The 21,214-nt window shown below is 46.8% G+C and overlaps 1 protein-coding gene across 1 annotated transcript in view; it reads right to left on the reverse strand.

Annotated features, from left to right (window-relative positions):
• Aff1 (ALF transcription elongation factor 1) overlaps positions 1-21,214 on the reverse strand; it is a 101,362-nt gene that overhangs the window by 31,856 nt on the left and 48,292 nt on the right. The window contains exons 4-7 of the mRNA XM_052199176.1: positions 13,169-13,213; positions 10,574-10,660; positions 9,244-9,280; positions 6,081-6,132 (exon numbers count right to left, since the gene is read on the reverse strand). Coding sequence (XP_052055136.1) covers positions 6,081-6,132; positions 9,244-9,280; positions 10,574-10,660; positions 13,169-13,213 — 221 coding nt within the window. The remainder of the gene's footprint in view (positions 1-6,080; positions 6,133-9,243; positions 9,281-10,573; positions 10,661-13,168; positions 13,214-21,214) is intronic.

Genomic DNA, 21,214 nt, shown 5'->3' on the forward strand with positions numbered 1-21,214 from the left:
CCGGGGTGCAGACACCAACCCATCTCCTGTGAGATCCCCTTGCTGTGCCAACCTACGGACACAATAATTAGAGGACCTGACAGAATTAAATCTAAGTTCTATGAGAAATGAGAAAGACCTGACTCAACGTAGCATAAAACAGTACCTATCCTGTTGGGGTGAATATTCTAGTTCCCCCTGTGAGAAGAAGTTCCCCCTTACACACTTTCACTGGGCAGTTACCACATAGCACTCAGTAACATATGCCCTACACCTGCGCTGTTCAAAGGAAGCCAATGTTCCAGAAAAGTAACTCTGGACTGCACATAGTGTGACCACGTTTCCAGCACAGGGGAGGTCAGCCTGCACACAGACGTTACAGACGCCAGCCCTGGCGCCTCCGCGTGACTGTGTTCTGCTCTGCTTTCCTCTGGACTGGCAGGCCCTGGCAGGCTTGTTCCCGTGAGTCACCCCAACACAGACACAAGTCTTGCTTTCCTGCCATTAGCTAGTACTAGCTTTTTCTCTGCCAAAGTTCTCAACAAGTAAGATCCCCCATTTGTGTTAGTTTGGGTTCTCTAGGGTCACTCACTAAGCTCCTTAGTAGTAGAGTGTATTTCCTCATGGACTACACTTTCTATCTCCCCTTAGGGGCCTGCTTTGCCTTGAGTCTGGTTATTGGTCTAGAAGAAACTATTGGTGGGCCCTGAGAAACATCAGTATTGTCAGCAAAAGTCACTGCTGATTTATCAGGCTCTGAGGGATTAATTTCCTCAAGTGGAGAAGGCATTATTTCAAGGGGTGGGGCTGAGGGTACTACTTCTTCAGGTGGAACAAATTCTTGAAAATCTGAAGACTCACAATTCTCAGTTTCAACAGGGTCTTCCCACACATCCCCATCCCAAGTTATAGGATCCCATTCTTTGCCAATTAATGCCCTTACTTTAACTGTTGACACCCTCTGAGGTTGAGACTTAAATTTTCACTGTAATTCAGCCAACCTTATAATGAGGGCTTCAGTTTGATTTTCTGCTACTTGAGCTCTATGGCTGCTAGAGAGTAGATTCTCTTCAAGGGCACACTTAGCAGCTTTTAAATTGTTTACTTGAGTCTGGAGTTCTTTAATTTTATCACACAACTCCTACCTTTCCTTCATTGTTCCCCACCCCCAGATGCTAAGAGCAACCAGCCAGCAAAATCAATTTTTTTCCCCAACTTGGAGAAAGTATTGTATACTACTGAATCACCTAATTCATCAAGATAATCAAAGGCATTAGCTTCTTTAAGCTTGAGATATAGTTTCATCCACAGGTCTTCAATATTATCCGAGCTCCCAGGACGGAGAGAATCTGGAGAAGTTTCAGGAGTTGAAGGTGCTATTGGATCAACCAACCAACTCCAAAATTTTGAAACATTCATCCTTATACTTCTGCTCCTCTAGAACCACTCCTGGTACCAACTTCTGTATTAGTTTGGGTTCTCTAGAGTCACAGAACATATGGATGGATAGTCTTTATATAGTTAGGGAATTTGTCGATGACTTACAGTCTATAGTCCAACTCCCCAACAATGGTCATCAGCAGCTGTGGATGGAAGTCCAAGGATCTACCAGTTTCTCAGTCCCACAAGGCAAGCAGGCAAGGAAGAGTGAGTAAATCTTCCTTCTTCCAATGTCCTTATATATCTCCAGCCAATGTATAGCCCAGATTAAAGGCTGTAGGTCTCCAGCAGAGGGCGTGGCCCAGATTAAAGGCATGTGCACCCATGCCTTTAATCCCAAATGATCTTGAACTCGGAAATCTCCTTGTCTTAGCCACTATGCTTCAAGATCTCCATGCCAAGATCCAGGTCAGAAACTTATATCTCTGAGCCTCCAAATTAGGATCATAGGTGAGCCTTCCAATTCTAGACTGTAGTTCATTCCCGATATAGTCAAGTTGACAACCAGAAATAGCCACGACACCATTTAAAATAAGCTCATCTCTGGCTTAATTTTTAGTACCATTTTACTTAAGGAGCAAATGGAATCAAGCTGACCGCAGTCACCTGTAATCACTACATCCTGATGGTGGTAGATTGATGTGTGGCACATTCATGTGTTCACACCCTATGTGTTCAAACACAGAATGAAGACACTGTATGCTACTCGGTCTCCCAAATAACTTGGGGACGTGAGGAAGGGAGGAAGCTGAACTCCAAGACACAGTGGAATTCCCTAAGTTTGCGACACACTCAGACGTCTGTCCCTTTGTGTGCCTGTCTGGGTCTTAGGCAGGTTCTCCTATGCAGAGAGGGCTGGCCTTGAACTCACTGAGACCTGCCTGCCTCTGCCTGCTGAGCATGGCTTGGCACTGGCGCATTTACCCCTTGGAGACATAATGCAGACCTAACTGTCTCCACTCCTGTGGTGATTCTCCTCCCTCAGCCTTCCAAGCACTGGGTTTACAGCACCACTAATTCTGACTTCTGGTTCCTTTTGGAAATAGGGCAGAAATATGGGCCACACTTGCCTGTGGGAGACCATGGAAGGCTACAAAGTATGAAGAAAAGGAGAGATCGTATCATAAACAAACAAATCAGATCCTAAGCCACTAAAGGCTGGAAGAGGAGAAAAGGGGAGGGGAAGAGGGAAGGAGAGGAGGGATGGAGAGGGAGGGACAATGGTAGAGGAGGAGGGAGCAGGGGGAGGGACAGCAGCTCAGATCCTTACTGCCCCTCACGCTAAAGCTCTAGTTTTCCTCCAGAAATACATAAAACACTCCCTTCTGTATGCAAGTTAACGAGGTCACTGTGTATACCCCAAAACCCCAGGTTCTCAGTCACTTGAAAACAAGGTGTCCCTTTCCAAGAAGCAAGGTGTAGTGCACTCAGCAGTGTTGGCCACCACAAAAATCTGTCACAGGATACAGGACAGCACAGGTGTGCGTCCCCGAAGTCCTGGAGCGGCATCTCAACAACCAGCGCATAAGATTTCCACCCGACGAAGTTTCTACAATCTCTTTTTGATGATACCTATCTGCTGCCAACACTCTCGGTTTAAACTGCCAGTGAATATCCAAGCAAAATATGACAGAGAAACTGTGCTAACAGAGCTCATTCTAAGGGACATTTAGGGACTTGGGGGTGTAAGTTTCCGGGAGTATGAGTAAGGCCCACAGCTCAATCCCCTGCATCACAGAGAAACAAAAGAGAAAACAAGGAAGTACCAGGAGGCCCGTTGGAGCCTTCCCGCTGGCATGGCCACACTGCTGCGCTGCGGCTGATTCAAACGGCAGCACAGTAACCAACTCCTGGCTCTCCCATCTGTACCAAGGTTCTTAAAAGCTAGCACAAGAGACAGCTTGAATACTCATGTTATTTACCGCCCCCCCCAAAAAAAACAGCCTTCCCCTGGCCACCAGTAACTCAGCCCCCCTGTGTCACCCCACCCTAGGTCACCCTGAAGTACTATCTCTTATTCCTTTATTCAAAGCAGGGGTTGATTTCAGAGGCAATGAATAAATCCATGGCGGTGAGCACCTTTCCGTGACGCTCATCCCTGAGATGAGGATTCCGGCTGCAGGAAGAGTGGGGTGCTTCTAAGGCCCGAGGCCTGCAGCCCTCCAAGGGGCTGCCAAGTGCCCTGCACTCCCAGCAAAGAACTGCACGGGACAAAATAACCTCAGAAGAGGAAGCATTCTGTGTGCTGTCCCGAAACTGCAGATCTACATCTTGGGAAGGAAGTGGACCAACAGCCAAGTGCCACTAAATAAACACATCCTCCCCTGAACTTGGAGGCAAACAGGACTGATACCATAGCTAATCAGTTACCAGCAGGGCTTTACTCATGGGGTTCACTGGAAAATAACGAGAGGGTAAGACGTGCAGACGCATACCTACAAGGAGCCTATTCAAATATTCACGGCTTTATGTATCCATCTGGCTGCCACTGTGTTTGCTCCTGCGCCCAAGACTAGACAGAAACGAGTTACTACAGACCCAGGGGGAGGGAACGGGACCTCACTCTTCCTTTGAAATGGATTAGCGACTTCTAGAAGTAGCAAGACATAGGTTGCTCTTCCTTTCAAAACCAAAGCATAAATAGCCCTGTAATTAACAATTCTGGTGTTCCAGGAATTATAAAGACTCAAGGTTGTCAAGGATCAAATTAGCTGCTAGCACTAAGGAACCTACCACACCGCTGGTGAGAGCATTATAGCATAACTAGGCTGGAATACCGTATCCGCTCGCTCTCACCGAAGGCAAGCTCATAAAAGGAACACCTTAGCACTTCTCAATACCACAAACCCATTCCCACAGCACTACGGAGTCAAGCATTACTATCCATCCGCCCATACTTGGCAGCACTTCCTGTGCATTTTCTTTTTACCGCCACCTGACTGCGTCTGTCCTGTTTTTACCTTGCCCTGAGTCTCTCATGAGTAGTTTTTATTTACAAAATCCCATCACCACGGGGTTTAAGTACATTTACAGTGGACTTTCGGGCTTCTCTGATTTGCATGGTTGCTATGGTGTTGCTAGGACACCAGGGCTGCATATGATGGACAGAGAGAGAGAGAAGTGACTTCTGCCCGCTCCCTCTCAGGCCTCTTTGGGGTGCAGCACCGGCTAGCCCTTCATCCTTCACTCGCAAGCAGACACAGCAGATTCCTGCCCTGGGTGCCACCGCTCAGCTGAGCCACCTGGGCTTCTTCAGTTCTCCCTCCTGGATGCCCCGAAGCAACGGCCCGGACCTTTTCCCATGGCCTCCAACCATCACAGACAAGTGCAGACAGAGTCTGGTGGCCGGGGCCAGTCTCACAGGCTCCCACAGAATTGGTCCTGGGCCCCAGCTCTTCGATAGTCTAATAAGGCAGTGACTCAGAGCTGCCAGAACTCAGGAGTACGCAAAACCCCCAAAATGAAAACACAAAACAGAAATGGGGAAACCCAAGTGACATAAGTTTGGTGAGTTTTGTCTTTTTCAAGTAGAGGACACTAACTAACAAGCAAAACCTCCTCATCTACCAAGAGCACATTAAAATACATTCCGATCAAGCAAAAACAAACAAAAACCCCACAATCCTTCAGAAGACAAAACTTCATCTATCAAAACTCTCAGGCTACTGTTCATCTTTCTGTGTTGAAATGAAAATCACCCCTTGGTGGCATGTAACAACCTCTCTGAGTCATCTGACACTTTCTGGCAATGTCCTTCCTCCTAGGAACAAATACTGGGCTTAAAAATTAGAAAGTAAGTGGCTAGAGGGATGGCTGGGCATATACAATCACTGGCTACTTTTCCAGAGGACCAGAGTTGAAGTCCCAGCACCAACGTGGCAGTTCACAAACCCCTGTAATGCCAGCTACAGGGGATCTAACGCCCTCTTCTGGCCTCCTGGGGCACCGCAGAAACACAGAAGAAAGAAGCAGGATTCTAAAGTGAGAGAGAGCGCCTGCAATGCCCTTCTAACAGTCAGGGTGCTGGCGACAGCATAGACACGGACGGACGGACGGACGGACGGACGGACGGACGGACGGATGGACAACCCTGAGGAGCTCGCCTCCCTCAGTCCCTAGCAATTACTTCCAGGGGCAAGGCAGTAAGGAAATAGTCATTGGGTACTTTAAAGAAACAAATTGGGTCAAAATGCTGAGTGAAACACCTATCACGTGAAGATGGAGCGCTCCAAAAACCTGAACACATTTAGACGTGCCTGACCTGGATAAGAACGGCGGCTAACAGAAGAGGATGCTGACATTAAATAGGCTGGAAAACAGCAGAAAACCTCATTCCATACTTCTACCAAATTTAATTTCCAAAGCTGAAACTACTTAAGTTTGAAATTTTAAAAGCCTTTGGAGTTCCATGGTCGATGCATAAATAATAGCTCAAAACCTTTCTTTCCAGATAACCCCTCAGCGCTCTCCTACAGTGCATGAACCCTGAATCGGCCAGAACCAGGAGGGTTCCGCCCTCTACAGTGAAGCCCTTTAATGAACTCGCTAACTGAGAGCAGGAGAGGGAGGAGCAATCTATGTAATGGGCTTACACGGAAAATTTCAAGACTATATTATCAAATTTTAATAAATGAAGGTTGGTTTTCCTTTTTTTTACTTACGAAGTTCCTTGCCGGGGATTGGGGTGGGTTTTTGATGGCGCGTCATATTGTTCTGTGGGGAGGAAGATACAGTCAGAACAGCATGTTTATACAACAACAGGTTTATACAACCAACCACTGGCTCTAAGTTCCCGCTTGTCTGCTTTTCCTGGTTACCAATCTGCACTCTCGGGACAGCGTTTATGGTCTCGTGAAAGAGAATGCTTGTTCAGAAACAGCCGCAGCAACGGACTTCTAGCCAGGGTTACTTTGAACACAGAGCTTGAGAGTAGCACCCAACCTGCTCAATACTGAGGGGGGCAGTTTCTGTTCTTGATGACGGCTGACTGGGCCCCACAGGTGGTCCATGACAATTCTGTTCTCACATCCCACCTGGCTTGACTCTCAGGTCCATCCGTAACTGCACAGCCTCTCTCCCATGCCTGTTCCTCCTGGAGTCAATCTCCCATGGCCTAATTCATTCCCTCAGCAGCTATTTATAGACACCCTGGTAGGGACCAATATGTCTACAGACATCCGGCCCAGTCTGCAAGCGTGCTTGCAGTTGCCTAGACAGATACAAAACAGGTCCACAAGCATCCACAACCTAGGGCAGTCTGAGGTAAGTACACAGGGCAATTATGTAAATGCACTGTCCTGAGATTCCAGAGTAGTCTATTAGTAATGACCAAAGGCAAATTACAGAAAGCTGGCAATGGCTGAATCAGAGAGAATCTGTGGGATTCTACCAGAGTGAGTGCAGGAAGACCTTCAGGAAGAAGGAGAACCAACCCATGTGGGGGTCGAGCCCCAGGTCTGTGCCAGGTGAGGCTGGGTGTGCAGTGTGCAGCGGTCAGCAGAAACAGGGGTGAGAGCCAGGCTCACAGTACTGGATACAGGACAGAAAGTTCAGGGACACAGCACAGGGGTGCCGCAGAGAGATTCATCCCCAAGGACACCCATGATGTCCCTAAAGGCTACTGAATCTAAGGCAATGTGCCAGCTGGGAAGTGGCTGATGTGTCCAGACACAGGCACAGTGGTCAGGGGACCAATGTTGGGCGAGCTACTCTTAAACCTTCTGTGTCTGCAGTTACCCACTATTTCCTCATGGTGGCAGCAGCGCTCACACTTTCACATTGTTGACCTAGACATCTAGAGCTACAAAGCCCAGGCATTCACAAGGACTCCTGGTCATCCTGGCCATGTTGTGTGGGACCGATAGGCCCAGTGGCTTTTTTTGTTTTTGTTATTTTGGGTTTTTGTTGTTGTTGTTGTTGTTGTTGTTTTAAAAAGTAAGCATTCACTGGGCAGTGGTGGCACACAGCTTTAATCCAAGCAATCAAGAGACAGAAGCAGGTAGATCTCTGAGGTCCAGGCTAGCCTGGTGTACAAAACAAGTTGCAGGCCAGCCAGAGCTACACAGAGAAACACTGTCTCAAAAACAAAAAACAAAAAAACAAAAGCAAAAACAAAACCCAAACAAAACAACAAAAAACAGAAAATGAACAGTAAGAACTGACTTGCTATCATACTTTGGCAAATGCATGCTGTCTTGGTTAGGGTTCCTATTGCTGTGACTGAAGATCAAAAGCAACCTAGAGTGAAAAGGGTTTATTTCACGGCAGGAGCTGGAGCAGAGACCATGGAAGAGCGCACCTTACTGGCTGGCTCCACCTGCTTCCTACGGGTTGCACCAGGACCACCAGCCCACAGGCTGCAGGCATGCCGGCAGTGAGCTGGGCCCTCCGCATTAATTAGCAATCACAAAAATGCACCACAGTTTTGCCCGAGGTCCAGTTTGGCAGGGATACTTTCTCAATCGAGGCCCCCTCTTCTCAGGTGGCTCGCCTGTGTCAAGCTGACGTGAAATTAGCCTGCAGACTGCTACACTCTTCAATGAAGGCTGTGCTCATCCATATGTCTCTCTTCCACAGAGGCCACATTCTCATTAGGACAGAATTCTCTCTCAAAACACCGAGAGAAAAGCAGCATTCCTCCAAATGACCTGCGTTTGGAACCCTGTGGAGTCCTGCCCAGGAAAGCTAGCGGAGTCTGTGCATCCCCGAGGCTGCACAGGCCAAGTGGGTGGGGAGGTTCCACCCTAGTGAACCCAACAGTGGGATTGATTAAGGTTCTGTCTGTCTAACGTTAGAAAACTATTAGCCATGCAGCCACGGCCCACAGAAAGCACAAGCTGCGGACAGACAGAAGGGAAGGCAAGCCAGAGACGAAGAGGAGTAGAGACCCCCTGTCCACAGCTGGGCTAGCACTCCACTTTCACGACTACCATGGACTGGTCCATGCATCCTCAGACTGCCTGCCCAGGAGTCATCTCCTCACACGGCCATTAACCTCAGGGAGCTGGTTTGACAACTCACAACATTCAGGGGCAATCTAATTGGGGAACAGGGTGGGGAAGCCATTCCGTTCTGACTTCCTTACAAGACGGCATCCCGTCAGCCAGACAGTGAACATTCAGCCCGTCCACCAGCATCAGACAGCAGAGTGGGTCAAGTTTCATGTACTACATACTGGTGTGCTAAAGTACTGTGTCCTTAAACACAGTTCCACAGATACAATACCTACAGAGTTGTAGTCAATCTAACCATGTGTCAGCCAGGTGTGGTAGCACACAAATCTGACCCAGGAGAGGCAGGTGAATCTGAGTGAGAGGCTAGCCCAGTCTACAAAGTGAGTTTCTAGGACAGCCAGGGCTACACAGAGAAACCTTGTCTTGAAAAACAAGACACAAGGGATGGAGAGACTCAGTGCTTAGGAACACTGACTGATCGTCCATAGGTCCTGAGTTCAGTTCTCAGCCACCACAATGGTGGCTCCATCTGTAATAGGATCTGATGCCCTCTGCTGGTGTGTCTGAAGACAACAGCAGTGTACTCATATACATAAAAAAAATCTTTAAAACAGCAACAGCAAAAAAAAAAAAAAAAAAAAAAATCAGAAAATGTGCCATGTAATATTAACTTGTATTTGTTTAGAATTTAATGAAAACAGCTCACTTCATATTATACCTACAGAGCAGCGCTGAGTTTTTTTTGTTCCCCTGGGCAATTGTTATGAGTGTATCATTACCAAATCCATTAACAATTATTAAAAACAAAAGCAAACAACAACAACAAAACCTGAAGCTTTGTTCTGAAAGGCAATACAAACTGTTCACTTACTTTGGCTTTGGGCTGCAGAACTGACGTGCAGAGGATCCTAAGAAGAAAAGTTTACCATTAGAGCTGTGTGGCTTACAGCAATACCGTGCAGGCATTGCAGCAAACACCAGTTTCGTAAAACTCAAATTTAGACAAATATGTAGTGATGGTGAACAGAGACTCAATCAATCTACTCACCGCCTGCTACATTCACAGGTCACCACACGACGCAAACCACCTGCCTCCCTCCTACAGGCCACTGCGCAAACCGCCCAGCCCTCCAGTCAATCATCAGTTACTCCGAACAGATAAAATGGCCACTGACCAATCTGATCTCTGCCTGCAATCACTTTCCTTACTTCCAGGCTCTCCAAGAATTTACTTTGCCTTTGGTGTTAAGCGGTTGTATTTGCAAGGCTTAACGCTTTACTTGAAAACCGTTATTAACGGATCTTCTTTGTATAGAAGTATTGTTATAAACAGGATGGACTAACCATGATAAACATGGGGTTTGTGGGCAGAGCTCCTGAAAACAGTACCACAGAAAGGGCTCCTAGAAATAGGAGTGTATGCGTATCGGGCCAGACAGACCCCTGTGCTCAGGATACATGCTGAAGGTTATTTAAAGTATACGCTGGGAATGGAGAGATGGTTCAGGTTACGAGGGGTCGTGGCTCGTCCACAGAGCAGAGTTTGGTTAGCAGCACCAACATGATTCCAGTGCCTTGACTGGCCTCTGTGGGCACGGCACGCACGTGCTGTACACATGTGCGGCACACATGAGGTCATACATGCAGGTGAAACACCCAGGCCCGTAAAATAAAACAGAAAAAAAAAATACTTTTAAAGTACAAGCCAAAAAGAAAAGGATGACTGTTTCAATGGGTCACTGAAAACATGTCAGTAGCCTGTTTGGTAGTTATGGAAACCAACACTAGCTTAGTTGTTCACGCCACTGCAAAACACTTTAGGAAGTATGAGATAAACAAGGTATGTATGTGCACATTCATATGGAGGCATGTGTCTGGAACCCAGACTGGCGGTCAGCCTACCTCTGTTTCCTTCTCCCTGTATCTCTAGAGGATAAGCCCTCAAACGAGAAACTGCATGAAGAAGTTTTGAATGCTGGAAGACATAAAGCCCTATACAATTCTAAGACATTCACATTCACTACAAGGAGAATGAATTATCTAAAAGCCTTAGGAAGTACCATAAAAGCTAAACTGCGATCTTTAGCCCAGTCTTCAAAGATTCCAGAGAGCAAGACCGGAGCCACGCCCTGTATTCTTCTCACTGTAGTGCACCCTACACTCCCCACAGCTAGTGTGCCTGTCGTGATTTATGGAATTACCTTTGTAGGGAAAGGAAATCTGGACGGCTCGGCTGTACTGGGTGTGTGTATGGCTGTCAGAGGCGGCGGCCAGGAGTGGGTCATTTCCTAGAGAGATTTGGAAAAGGAAGAGAAGGCAAAACATAAGTGGAGCACAGAGCTAGTTTTCAACTTAAAGCGGGCTGGCGAGCCGCAAAAATCTCAGAGGGCATTTCATTTACTTTGGGAGCAAGGCTTGCACCAGGCTACACTAGAAGCTGAGCTTACAAAACTGACCAAAGAGCAGCTTGAGAACAGTGGGGCAGAAACTGAGCTGGCCCAGCATGGGTGAACACCGCAGTGCACCAGCACTCCAGCAGGTGCCAGCAGGCTGGGGCAGCCCTGGGCACTGGAGCAGCAGGCGGCGCTGGGAAGGCCATTGGTTGGTCGTAGGCACATTCTGCTCCACTGCACTTCCGGGAATTATTGAAGTTCAAAGGAAGAACTTTCCTGTTTGACTTAAACAAACAAGTCATTGAGGCCGCTGGCCCCACTCGGGAGGGTTCTAATAGATTTGACCCTTCCCTGGTGGCACCGCCAGCAGGCTCAGAAGCAGGCGGCCTTTTACTTTAACTGTCGCTCCCTATTTTCACAGCTGAAGGCAAGGTTTCTAAAGCCTACAAATTAATATGCTTTTCAGCACAATCATGGCATTTCTGTTGCTTTGCTTAAACACTTCAGGGGAAATCGGTATTGTGGATAATCATGAACACGCACGTATGTGCATGCACATGTGCACACAAACACTTCCGGAGAGAGCTAAAATATTAGATAAGCATTTCACAAAAGAAATATTTTTTTTTTTTACAAAATTTGAAAAAAAAAAAAAAGGGGAAGACCTAAATGACTAGCCAAAGCCCTGCAGGAAGCGAAGGCAAAGACGTCACAGGATTACACCTAGCCTCAGTTCTCACTAAAATGTAAGCTCTGACCACTTATGTTGTGGGGATAATTTAAGTAAGTGCTTGAATACCTGAAGGCGCAAAAAAAAAAAAAAAAAAAAAACAAAAAACAAAACAAAGAAACAAAAAAAACAAAAAACCAGCAAGTAGAAACAGCGCAACTTGTAGGAGACAGGGATGGATTTTAAAGGCAGGGTGTAGGGAACATTCCTGCTTCAGCCTCCTGGGTGTGCACCCCAACCTCAGCAGCTGCACCACGGTTAACTGAAACGTAGAGTCCAGGGCGTCTCCATCACACACAGTGAACTCTTTTCTCTGCTGCTCAGTCGGCACACTCTATGTGTGGCAGTCATTAAAGAGGGAGAAACATCATCCGAGTGTTTCCCGATAACTTATTCCGACTGATATGTGTGACTTCTAACTACCAGTTACTCCTAACGTCGCCCAAGGCCTAAGGCTAAGTCCTGAGAAAGCTAGTGCTGGGAGGTAGAGCATCTCGTGCAGACTTAGGCTATTCTGTGGTAGTCTGAAAGAACTTCCATGCTTCCCTAAATGTCTTAGGCATTAGGGAAATTGGGGCCACTACAAAGAAAACAGTTGATCCTTACTCCCTGCCATCTTAGGGACAAAGATGGCCGTGTGACCTCTTTGTCCCAGCCTCCTAGGCCACAGCTGCAGTCTTCTGCATATATAACCAACATTCTTATCTACTGGCCGCGAACATCAGCCATGAAGGTGGAATTAAAGTAAAATATGGGGTAAATTTTTAGAAAGAAAGCAGTGAACAGTAGATTAAAAGCCATAGATCTAGAACTTCAAAAGAACCAAAATTTACAATAAAAGATACAAGAATATCATTAAGACCAACCGAAGCAAATCATGAGTGACAGAGAGAATAAGAAACACACAGGATACACCGCCCCCAGGTTATTACAATTACTGAATACAAGCAATAAATTAAGCTCCGAATTCCTGGGAATCAAAGAAAAAAAAAAAAGGGCCGTATGACAATTTGTGCACTTCTCTGACTTGAGAAAAGCAAGCTCATAGTGAACAGGTAATATATGTGTGGGCACATTTACAAGAGGTAATGTACATAATGATACATTTATAGCAGTGGGTGGGCAACATATGTGTGAGGATGCATTTACAGGAGGTAATGTATATAATGATACATTTGCAGCAACAAGGTGTTGACACAACTCAAATAAGCATGCAAACAAAAACAACCCAATGTGGAAGTTTAGATATGGCCATTCATTTCGTGTGTGTGTGTGTGTGTGTGTGTGTGTGTGTGTGTGTGTGTGTGCAGAGGATCTCACTGACTATCCACAGCTTGCCTGATCCACACAGATCATCTGCCTGCTTCTGCAGTGAGTGCTGGATTAAAGCATACGCCACCACACCCGCCTCCACTCATTTCAAGTTTCAAGATCTCATTAGGAGGCCACAGGCACCAGGTTTCACTGTATGAAAAGCAAGAACACGGACACGGGGCTATGTAATGCCTGTCATTGTCCATGCTACACCCATATAAGGCGTCTCCTCTCTGGGAAATAAGCACAGTCCTCAGTCTTTATGGGGAAGCAGAACTTGAGAAATTTATAAAACACTGATCCAAATTCTTGCAGTTTGTAAACTTCAGCTTCCGACGACACAGTAATTACCAACTCACCTTCAGAATCTCCTCAACACAGTGGACTTCATTGGAGTATGTCTGCTGCAAAGGAAACAGAGAGAGAGCTCCATTTAAAACCTCGTCAGCGGGACTGGTGTGAGGAAGCAGGACTGGTGTGAGCGAGTGGGACTGGTGTGAGCGAGTGGGACTGGTGTGAGCGAGCCGGGACTGGTGTGGGACTGGTGTGAGCGAGTGGTAGGTAGCAGTGTGGACCAGCACAGGCGGGTCAGCTGCAGGACCTACCCTTTACTTCTGCAGTGCTGGTAACTGCACCGTGGAAGAAGGAACCACCCACGTCATGTTGGGGAAGAAGAGAGGAAGCTGGAGGCCCCTACTTGCCCAAACCCGTATGAATGTGACCATTAGGTTGAAGGGAGCGGTGAAGAACAGTGGAGAACAGTGAGGGTTGGGGACGTAGCTCAGTAGTAAAACACTCAACTGGCCCTTCTCAACAAGGAAGAAGGGGGAAGGAGAGGATGATGGGAGAGGGAAGAGCATCAGATGGAAGGAAAAGGAGAAGAGTGATCAGGTACCAAAGCTGGCTACCGTACAGCAACAGTCACAGATAACCCAGACTAAAACAGCATAGACATGGACAGTATCTGAGCACTAGAGGAGCACATGGGCCAGGCCCAGCCAGCAACAGCTCTTCACTACAGTTCTCTACAACTCAATGTTTGAAGATGTCTGTCTGTCTCTGTCTGTCTCTCTGTCTCTCTGTCTGTCTGTCTCTCTCTCTCTGTGTGTGTGTGTGTGTGTGTGTGAGAGAGAGAGAGAGAGAGAGAGAGAGAGAGAGAGACAGACAGACAGACAGACAGACATATGTGTAGGTACTCCCAGAAGCCAGCGAAGGATGTGACAACCCCTGTTGCTGGAGTTACACACTAGACTGTAAGTTGCATGGTAGGGTGTTACGAATCAAACTTAGGTCTTCTGGAAGAGCAGTGTGAATTCTTAAAGACTGAGCCATCTCTACGGCCTTTATGTGCATAAAGGACAACACAGGAAGTGAGGAGATAAAACGACACGGAGCCAAGGCCGACTACTTTTGCCTCCACCTCAGCTCTAACTAAATCGAAAGCATCAGATGTGGCAGCTGCTCCAAGCCTTGCCATGATAGGCGTCTCTGGTGAAACTCCAGTCTACAGTCTATATGTACCTTTAAGCTCAACGCAAAACAAAAAGGTTAAATCTAACCCTTTTCTTATATTAGAACCTGGAACGCAGCCCACAAATCTGTCACTTCCAGTGAACAGCCCCTTCTGTTCTGTGTCACTCCTGAGCCCCTGTACACACACACACACACACACACACACACACACACACACCAAGTACCACAGAATGTGATGCCCCTGCTAGAGAGAGCCCCACCCCACAGACAGCAGTGAGGTACCAAAGCAGCCTTTTCCCTGGGCTCAGCTGCAATTGAAGAGTGTCCTATCCTATAATACTGGTTGCTAATTCATAACAGAGGGTTTGTTAGCTACCACGTTGCCTTTTTTTCCAACTTAAGAAGAATCCAAAGAAAACAGGCATCTGCGGCAGGCTGTGAACGGGTCTAACGGCCACGTCCAAATGCCAACACCGCCCCGGTGTGTGTTCACTGAATGCCCTGCTAACTTGGGGACATCTTTGGAGCTTGTTATTTATGAGGTGCAGCCAGGAAATTCAGAGCTATACCCTATCTCTTCAGTAAAGAGATTTCTACTCCATTGCAGCCATCTATCCATGCCTCCTCAGGCATTCTGCATCGCAAACTGGCTTTTAGTTCCAAAATCCATGAAAAGATGTCAAAAAACCTGGACCAAATGGTAGTGCCACATTTCAGCATAAATGTCAGAAACAAAGGGAGAAAAGAAAAAGAAAAAAAAAAGGCTGTTTTCACCTGGACATACAATATGAATATACACTGGCTTTGCCTGACTGCCATTGTCACCATCGGTAGTGTCACCTACAGTCCCACCTCCTGCCTGGCAATGCCCCGGAAGCAACTGGCCATCAACGGAAATGACGAAGCAAGCTCTAGTGAGGACCAACCAAGGAGCTAGCCAATGCTTTCCAAAATCAGAATGAGGCAGGAAGCGACGGCCCGAGGTGTGTCCTCCTCAGAGGTGACTGCAGCTCGCAGAGTGCTGAAAGCACTCCTCACATCCCCTTATTCTGCCTCCCAGGGAGAGCATGCTTCCTGGTGCTTTCTCCCGCCACATCCCCATCCAAGCCCCATGAACTGCTGCAGTGTTTGTTAGCGTTCACGCCCTCTCCCCACCTCACCTAGAGCACCCAGCTACCTCTGAACCTGGATTTAAAAGAAAGGACTGGTGAGACAGCTCGGCGGGTGGAAGTAGCGAGGCTGATGCCGATGCCTACGATCCCTACAAGCCACGTGTAGGAGGAGAGAACCAAATCCCACTGTTCCTCCGGCCTCTACATGTGTGCTATGCCTCGTGTACACACACATACACCACACATACATATGCTCACACAACACAGATACACCATACATATGCACCTGCACACACGCATACATCACACACTCCCCTAAGTAATAAATGTAAAACAGAAAAGGAGCTACGAGAGTCAGTGTAGCTCAAGTCTATCAGTGCTTCATCTGAGAGTTCAAATCCTTTCTCTCCCTCTGCAACCTAAAAGCAAGTCAGAGGAGGACAGGAATAAAGAAGTGCAGCTCACCGCCTCCTCTGCCTCTGAAAGGAAACTTCCAAGAAGGAAGGAGATTCTGGTGCTAACCCTGTGCTAACCCTGCTCTGAAAGCCACATGCCCCCTGTGGGGCTCAGGTTAGGTACTGTCACTCCTGCAGAGCAGAGCCAGGCTCTCCCTCTAACTTTTGCCCCATCAGTCCTGGCTAAGAAGCTGAGACTCAAAGGTAGATTTATAAAAAGATTCCTTCTGGAACACTAGATAATAAGACACAACAGCAAAATCAAGAATCGGTCAAGAGGATTCTGGGTCTCCTAAGGGTATACAGGCTCACTAACTCCCAGAACTCAGTGCTGCCTCGCGCTTGGTGTCTGTGTCCCTGGAGTGGGCAGGCCACCACTGCTGTACCTCAGGCGTCGCGTCACGTCACACGAGAGTCTGTACAGAGACCAGCATTCCAGCAGGGTGTCTTCCCCACTGAGGCATGGCCGTAACACCAGAACAATAGCCCTACTCAGCTAAGCAGAGAACACAGTAGCCACTTATTGAACTCAGGTCACAGTTGGCACTGCATTAGACTCTTAACATAATACTAGTTCCTCAAATTGATACCATTGACTAGGAAATTGATCACTAGCTTGGCACGGAGAAAGCCGTTTCATTCTGCACCCATCGACCCTGAGGTGGACATCCCTATTCTGAAAGCCTTTAGATCAATTAAAATGTCTCAGGAGTGGAGTACAGGATCCAGTTTCGTTATCGTCCCCACCGCTGCGGTAGGCAGTTTTTACAACAGGCAGACTCAAACCATGTGTCACACAAGGTGGAACAAAAGCTCTGAAACGGCTGGGCCAAGCTTCCAGATCCTGTCAAACTGGCTTCTCAAAGACTGTCTGTCCTGGAGACAGGCACGCCAACATTTGGGGAGGAGCGGGTTTCTGTTCTACGCACGACCAAAACCATTCGTTACTGCTCGTCACCCACAATCACCAGAGCAGAAGCAGCAGAAGGCCGACCGTGGCCTGAGAATGACGCTCAGTACTGACATCTGCAAACGTTGCAAAGGTCTTCTGGACTTTGGTTTACTACCAAAGAACTGAGTAGGAGACACCTCTCCACTCCCACCCAGCTCCGCTTGGCATCAGGTTTCAACAGAACAGAGCTTTTCCAGGAAGGCTTACCAGGAAACGGGGGCCACAGAGGTTCGGTACTGAAGAGGGAGGCAGACCCCGGCTTCTCTAGGGTGGCTTCGCTAGGGACCTGCTCTGAGATCTTGGATACAATTCAGCCTTGGCACTATTTCCTCATGGTGATAAAGGAGGATATTACCACATCTGACCACCTCACAGGAGCAGTGAGAAGCCAAGTGCTCAGCCATGGGAATGTAAAAACTGGCAAAGGAAATGTGTAGTGCCAACGTGAATTATCGAAGTTTTATTTAATAATGTGACTGTTTTGAAAGAAATTCTAACGATTCTCACAGAAATTTTTCTGCAAATGTGCTGCCTCCCAGATGCTGTCTGCTGCTTCCCTACACCCCTGGCTCAGTGAGCAGAGTGTCTGCTGTCCTCCTGCCTGAAACTCTCTTCCCCTTCCCTCCTCCTGCTCAGGGGGTGGCGAGAGCATACCACTCCCCTTTTGCCCAGAGACATAGCCTGCTCCTGCCAGGATGGCTCCTGCAGAGCGGTCTGTGCTGTGTCCCTGTAGGGCCCTCAGACTTGCCTATACACCGTCAGGTTACAAGTTCAAGGACAGCAGAGGGCAGCCCATGCCCACCTGCCCACACGCTGCCTGTAACATCTGCTGGTCTTTCTCCTTCAAACTTAGAATTCTCATTTCTGGGGCTGGAGACAGTGACTCAATGATTAAAAGCACACGCTGATTTTGTTGAGAACCTGGGTAGGAGCCCCAGAACTCCAAGTCCAGTTCCAGGGCAGCCGACTCCCAGCCCTCTTCTGGCCTCTCCACAGAGAGACACAGCAAGCATGCACATGATGCACAAATATACTTAAAAAAATTAAAATAAAATTTAAATATGAGGGTTTTGAAAGCCGTAGGCTGTCGAATTAGAAATAAATACCTGGACTGGCTGGGCAGTGGTTGTACACACCTTTAATCCCAGCACTTGGGAGGCATTTGTACGTGTACACACACACACACACACACACACACACACACACACACACACACGCTCACTGGAGCACACCAAACAGGTGAACAAATTATAAGTATTGAATGTACACATGTGAAATACACAAAGTCTGGAATGACTGTGATAAGGAGGAAACAAGACACTGCATGTGCAGGTCTGTGCCATGCATACACATGCATGCAATTATATGGGGATACCATAATCATCGCCCTGAGAAAGATTAGAGATGGAGACCAAAGGGCCTGACTGAACAAGGCTTCACACAATGATAATTGTATTCGGTGAATAAGCAGTAAATCACCTACATAGCTAACCTGGCTCTAAGAACAGTCTCATACCGCCTGGGTGTGCCTGCTTAGTCGAAGACATATAAAGGTACAGGCATTAATCCCCATAGCCCCGGGCGATGGTCTTTATGTCAACTTCCATTCCATACCCCAAACTTTAAGAGCTTTTTTAAGGCTCCTGGATAGATGTATGGGAGTTTTTATGGGCCAAATTAAAACAGTAACCACAACACATGTACACACACACACACACACACACACGTACATACGTGTTTGAGACAATTAATAAAAAATAATTACCAGCGTACTCTATAGAGCTTTCTTTAATTGAAAGGATGCTATGTAAGTTGCAGTCAACTGCTAAAATCTCCCCTTGAAGATTATTAATAGGGCTCAAACGACGGATAAGCAGTTAAAACACTCACTGCTCTCAAAGAATGGCCAAATTTGTCCACACTGAATGGTTCATGACCCCCTCTCTAGCAAACAGAGGTGGTGCATGCCTTTAATCCCAGCACTCAGGAGGCAGAAGCAGTTTCAGGCCAGCCTGGTCTATGGAGTGAGTTGCAGAATAGCCAGGGTTACACTAAGAAACCCTATCTCGAAAACAGAAGCAAACAAAAAATAAAAAGACATTTTTACTAAGATTGTTAAACATGTTTCATCTCCCTAAAAATGTTCCAAAAAGTAGACAGGTTTTGGGGGGTTTTTTGTTTACCTTACATTTATTTATGCACACGTGTGTGCATGTTGCTGGGTGCATGCCTATCAAAGTGTGTATAAGTACTTAGGGGACAGCCGGGCGGTGGTGGCGCACACCTTTAATCCCAGCACTTGGGAGGCAGAGGCAGGCGGATTTCTGAGTTCAAGACTGAACTACATCCACAGACTGGATCACTTGTAAGAAGTTACGAGGGCCACACAATCCCTGACTCCCCTAAACACTTCCTCTTAGTTTCCGAGAGCATGCCAGGCACAGAAGTTAGCACACATTTAATGAGATGGTGTTTGAAGAAATCTGATTTTCCACACAGTTTGCAGGAGGAAGAAGCATAAAAGATAGAGATGCACATCTGACTTTACAGTAAGACAACATAAAGAGGAGCCTGCGGTCCACTCACTGTTCCTCACTTACCTCCCAAGGAAACCTAAGACTAAGCAACTCCCCTGCGGGAGAATCTGAAAGACAGGAGACAAACACTGCGGCTCTGCTCTGGAAGTTTTTCCTCCTTCAGAATCGGCTCAGAACTAGTGTTTCCCCGCTGTCTCCTCCAAGCAGCTTGGGTGGGGTAAAGGAAGGGTGTAGACATCTCGGAGAGACAGGCGCTCCAAAAAGCCTACAAGGTACCCACAGAGAGAGAATGCCCAGTCTGTGGGCACTGGCACTCCACTTCATGTGGGAAAGGAAGCCTTCATTGCTACCTGTTTAAAATACACTTTTAGGCAAACTGCCCTTTCCAGCCACCAACTACGATGCCCTTCTGACTTTCACCAACTAAAGCAAATGTGTACTAAAGATGGGGAGGGTTAAAAAAAACCTAAAACTTAAGCTCTTACAGGAGGTAGCTTTCAAAGACCAATGAGAGTGATCAGATAGTGTCATATGCTTTCCCTGACAGTCATTGGCTCACACAACTGAAGCCACTTGTTTTAATTAGTGTCATTAAGACAGTTCATTTTTTCTGAACTATATAAAAATATTGAAAAAATCACAATCTGAATTAAATAAATTATTCCATTGTAGAAATTCCATCTAGACCTCTGTGAAGTGACAGCAACATTGGTAATTCTGAAACTTGGGGCTCTGATTCTTGCAGTCTGGATTCATAAATAAGAACAAATTAATGAAGTTGTTCTCTCCGTGTAGAGTTATAAAACATTCACAGGACACAAATATGCTAATGATATGAAGAAGTACCCAAAATGATGCTGTTGCTGAACTCTGCCTTCTCATTCCTTACTCTGGAGATTTGGAGTCCTAGGTTCTTGGTAGCATTTGCAAGGTGCATTGAAGCTAAATGAAAGGACTTACTAGTGTTAGTGTTGACACATGTATACCAGCTAGCCAATTAACTTCTTATATAACAGTTAAGTTGTGTTAAGGGGCTGGAGGGGTGCTCAGCAGTTAAGAGCACTGACTGCTCTTACGAAGGTCCTGAGTTCAATTCCCAGCAACCACATGGTAGCCCACAACCATCTGTAATGAAATCTGATGCCTTCTTCTGGTGTGTCTGAAGACAGCTACAATGTACTTAGATATAATAATAAATAAATCTTGGGGCCGGAGCAAGCAGAGGTCCTGAGTTCAATTCCCAGCAACTACATGGTGGCTCACAACTATCTGTACAGCTACTGTGTGTATGTGTGTGTGTGTGTGTAATAAATCTTTAAAAAGAAGTTGTGTTAAAGTTCACTCAGAAGTGAAGTACCTAGATGAACAATCAACAAGACAAGAGCGACATCGCCACCCCACTCTCTGAGAACATGTCTAACCTCAGGTTCCAGCTTCCTGACTGTGAACTATCTCCATTAGCCACATCGTGTGGGGAGCTGAAATCTGCAGTGGGGCTTGCCTCTGAAACCTTGGGCTTTTGATGAAAGATCACATGAGGCCTTGTGAAGCCCTTGTGGGAATAAACCATGAATGATTTAGTGAGAATGGCTAAGTAGGCACAAAAGAGTAGGAAAAACCCAAAATACCACAAAGAAAAAGTCTAGACATCTCATTGCAGTGACAATAGAGAAAGAAAGAAAGAAGGAAGAAAGGAAGGAAGGAAAGTTCTTTCATATGGCCTAATATATCTGATCTATTTCTTCTTCCAAAACCCAATGCTACTTACTAAACTGCCTTCAAAATGTGTGTGTGTGTGTGTGTGTGTGTGTGTGTGTGTAAGAGGTTGCTTTGTGTGTGAGCATCACTCAAATATGTGTGTAAATATGAGTACCTC

This window comes from Apodemus sylvaticus, chromosome 11, assembly GCF_947179515.1.
Source record: "Apodemus sylvaticus chromosome 11, mApoSyl1.1, whole genome shotgun sequence".
Taxonomy (NCBI): domain Eukaryota; kingdom Metazoa; phylum Chordata; class Mammalia; order Rodentia; family Muridae; genus Apodemus; species Apodemus sylvaticus.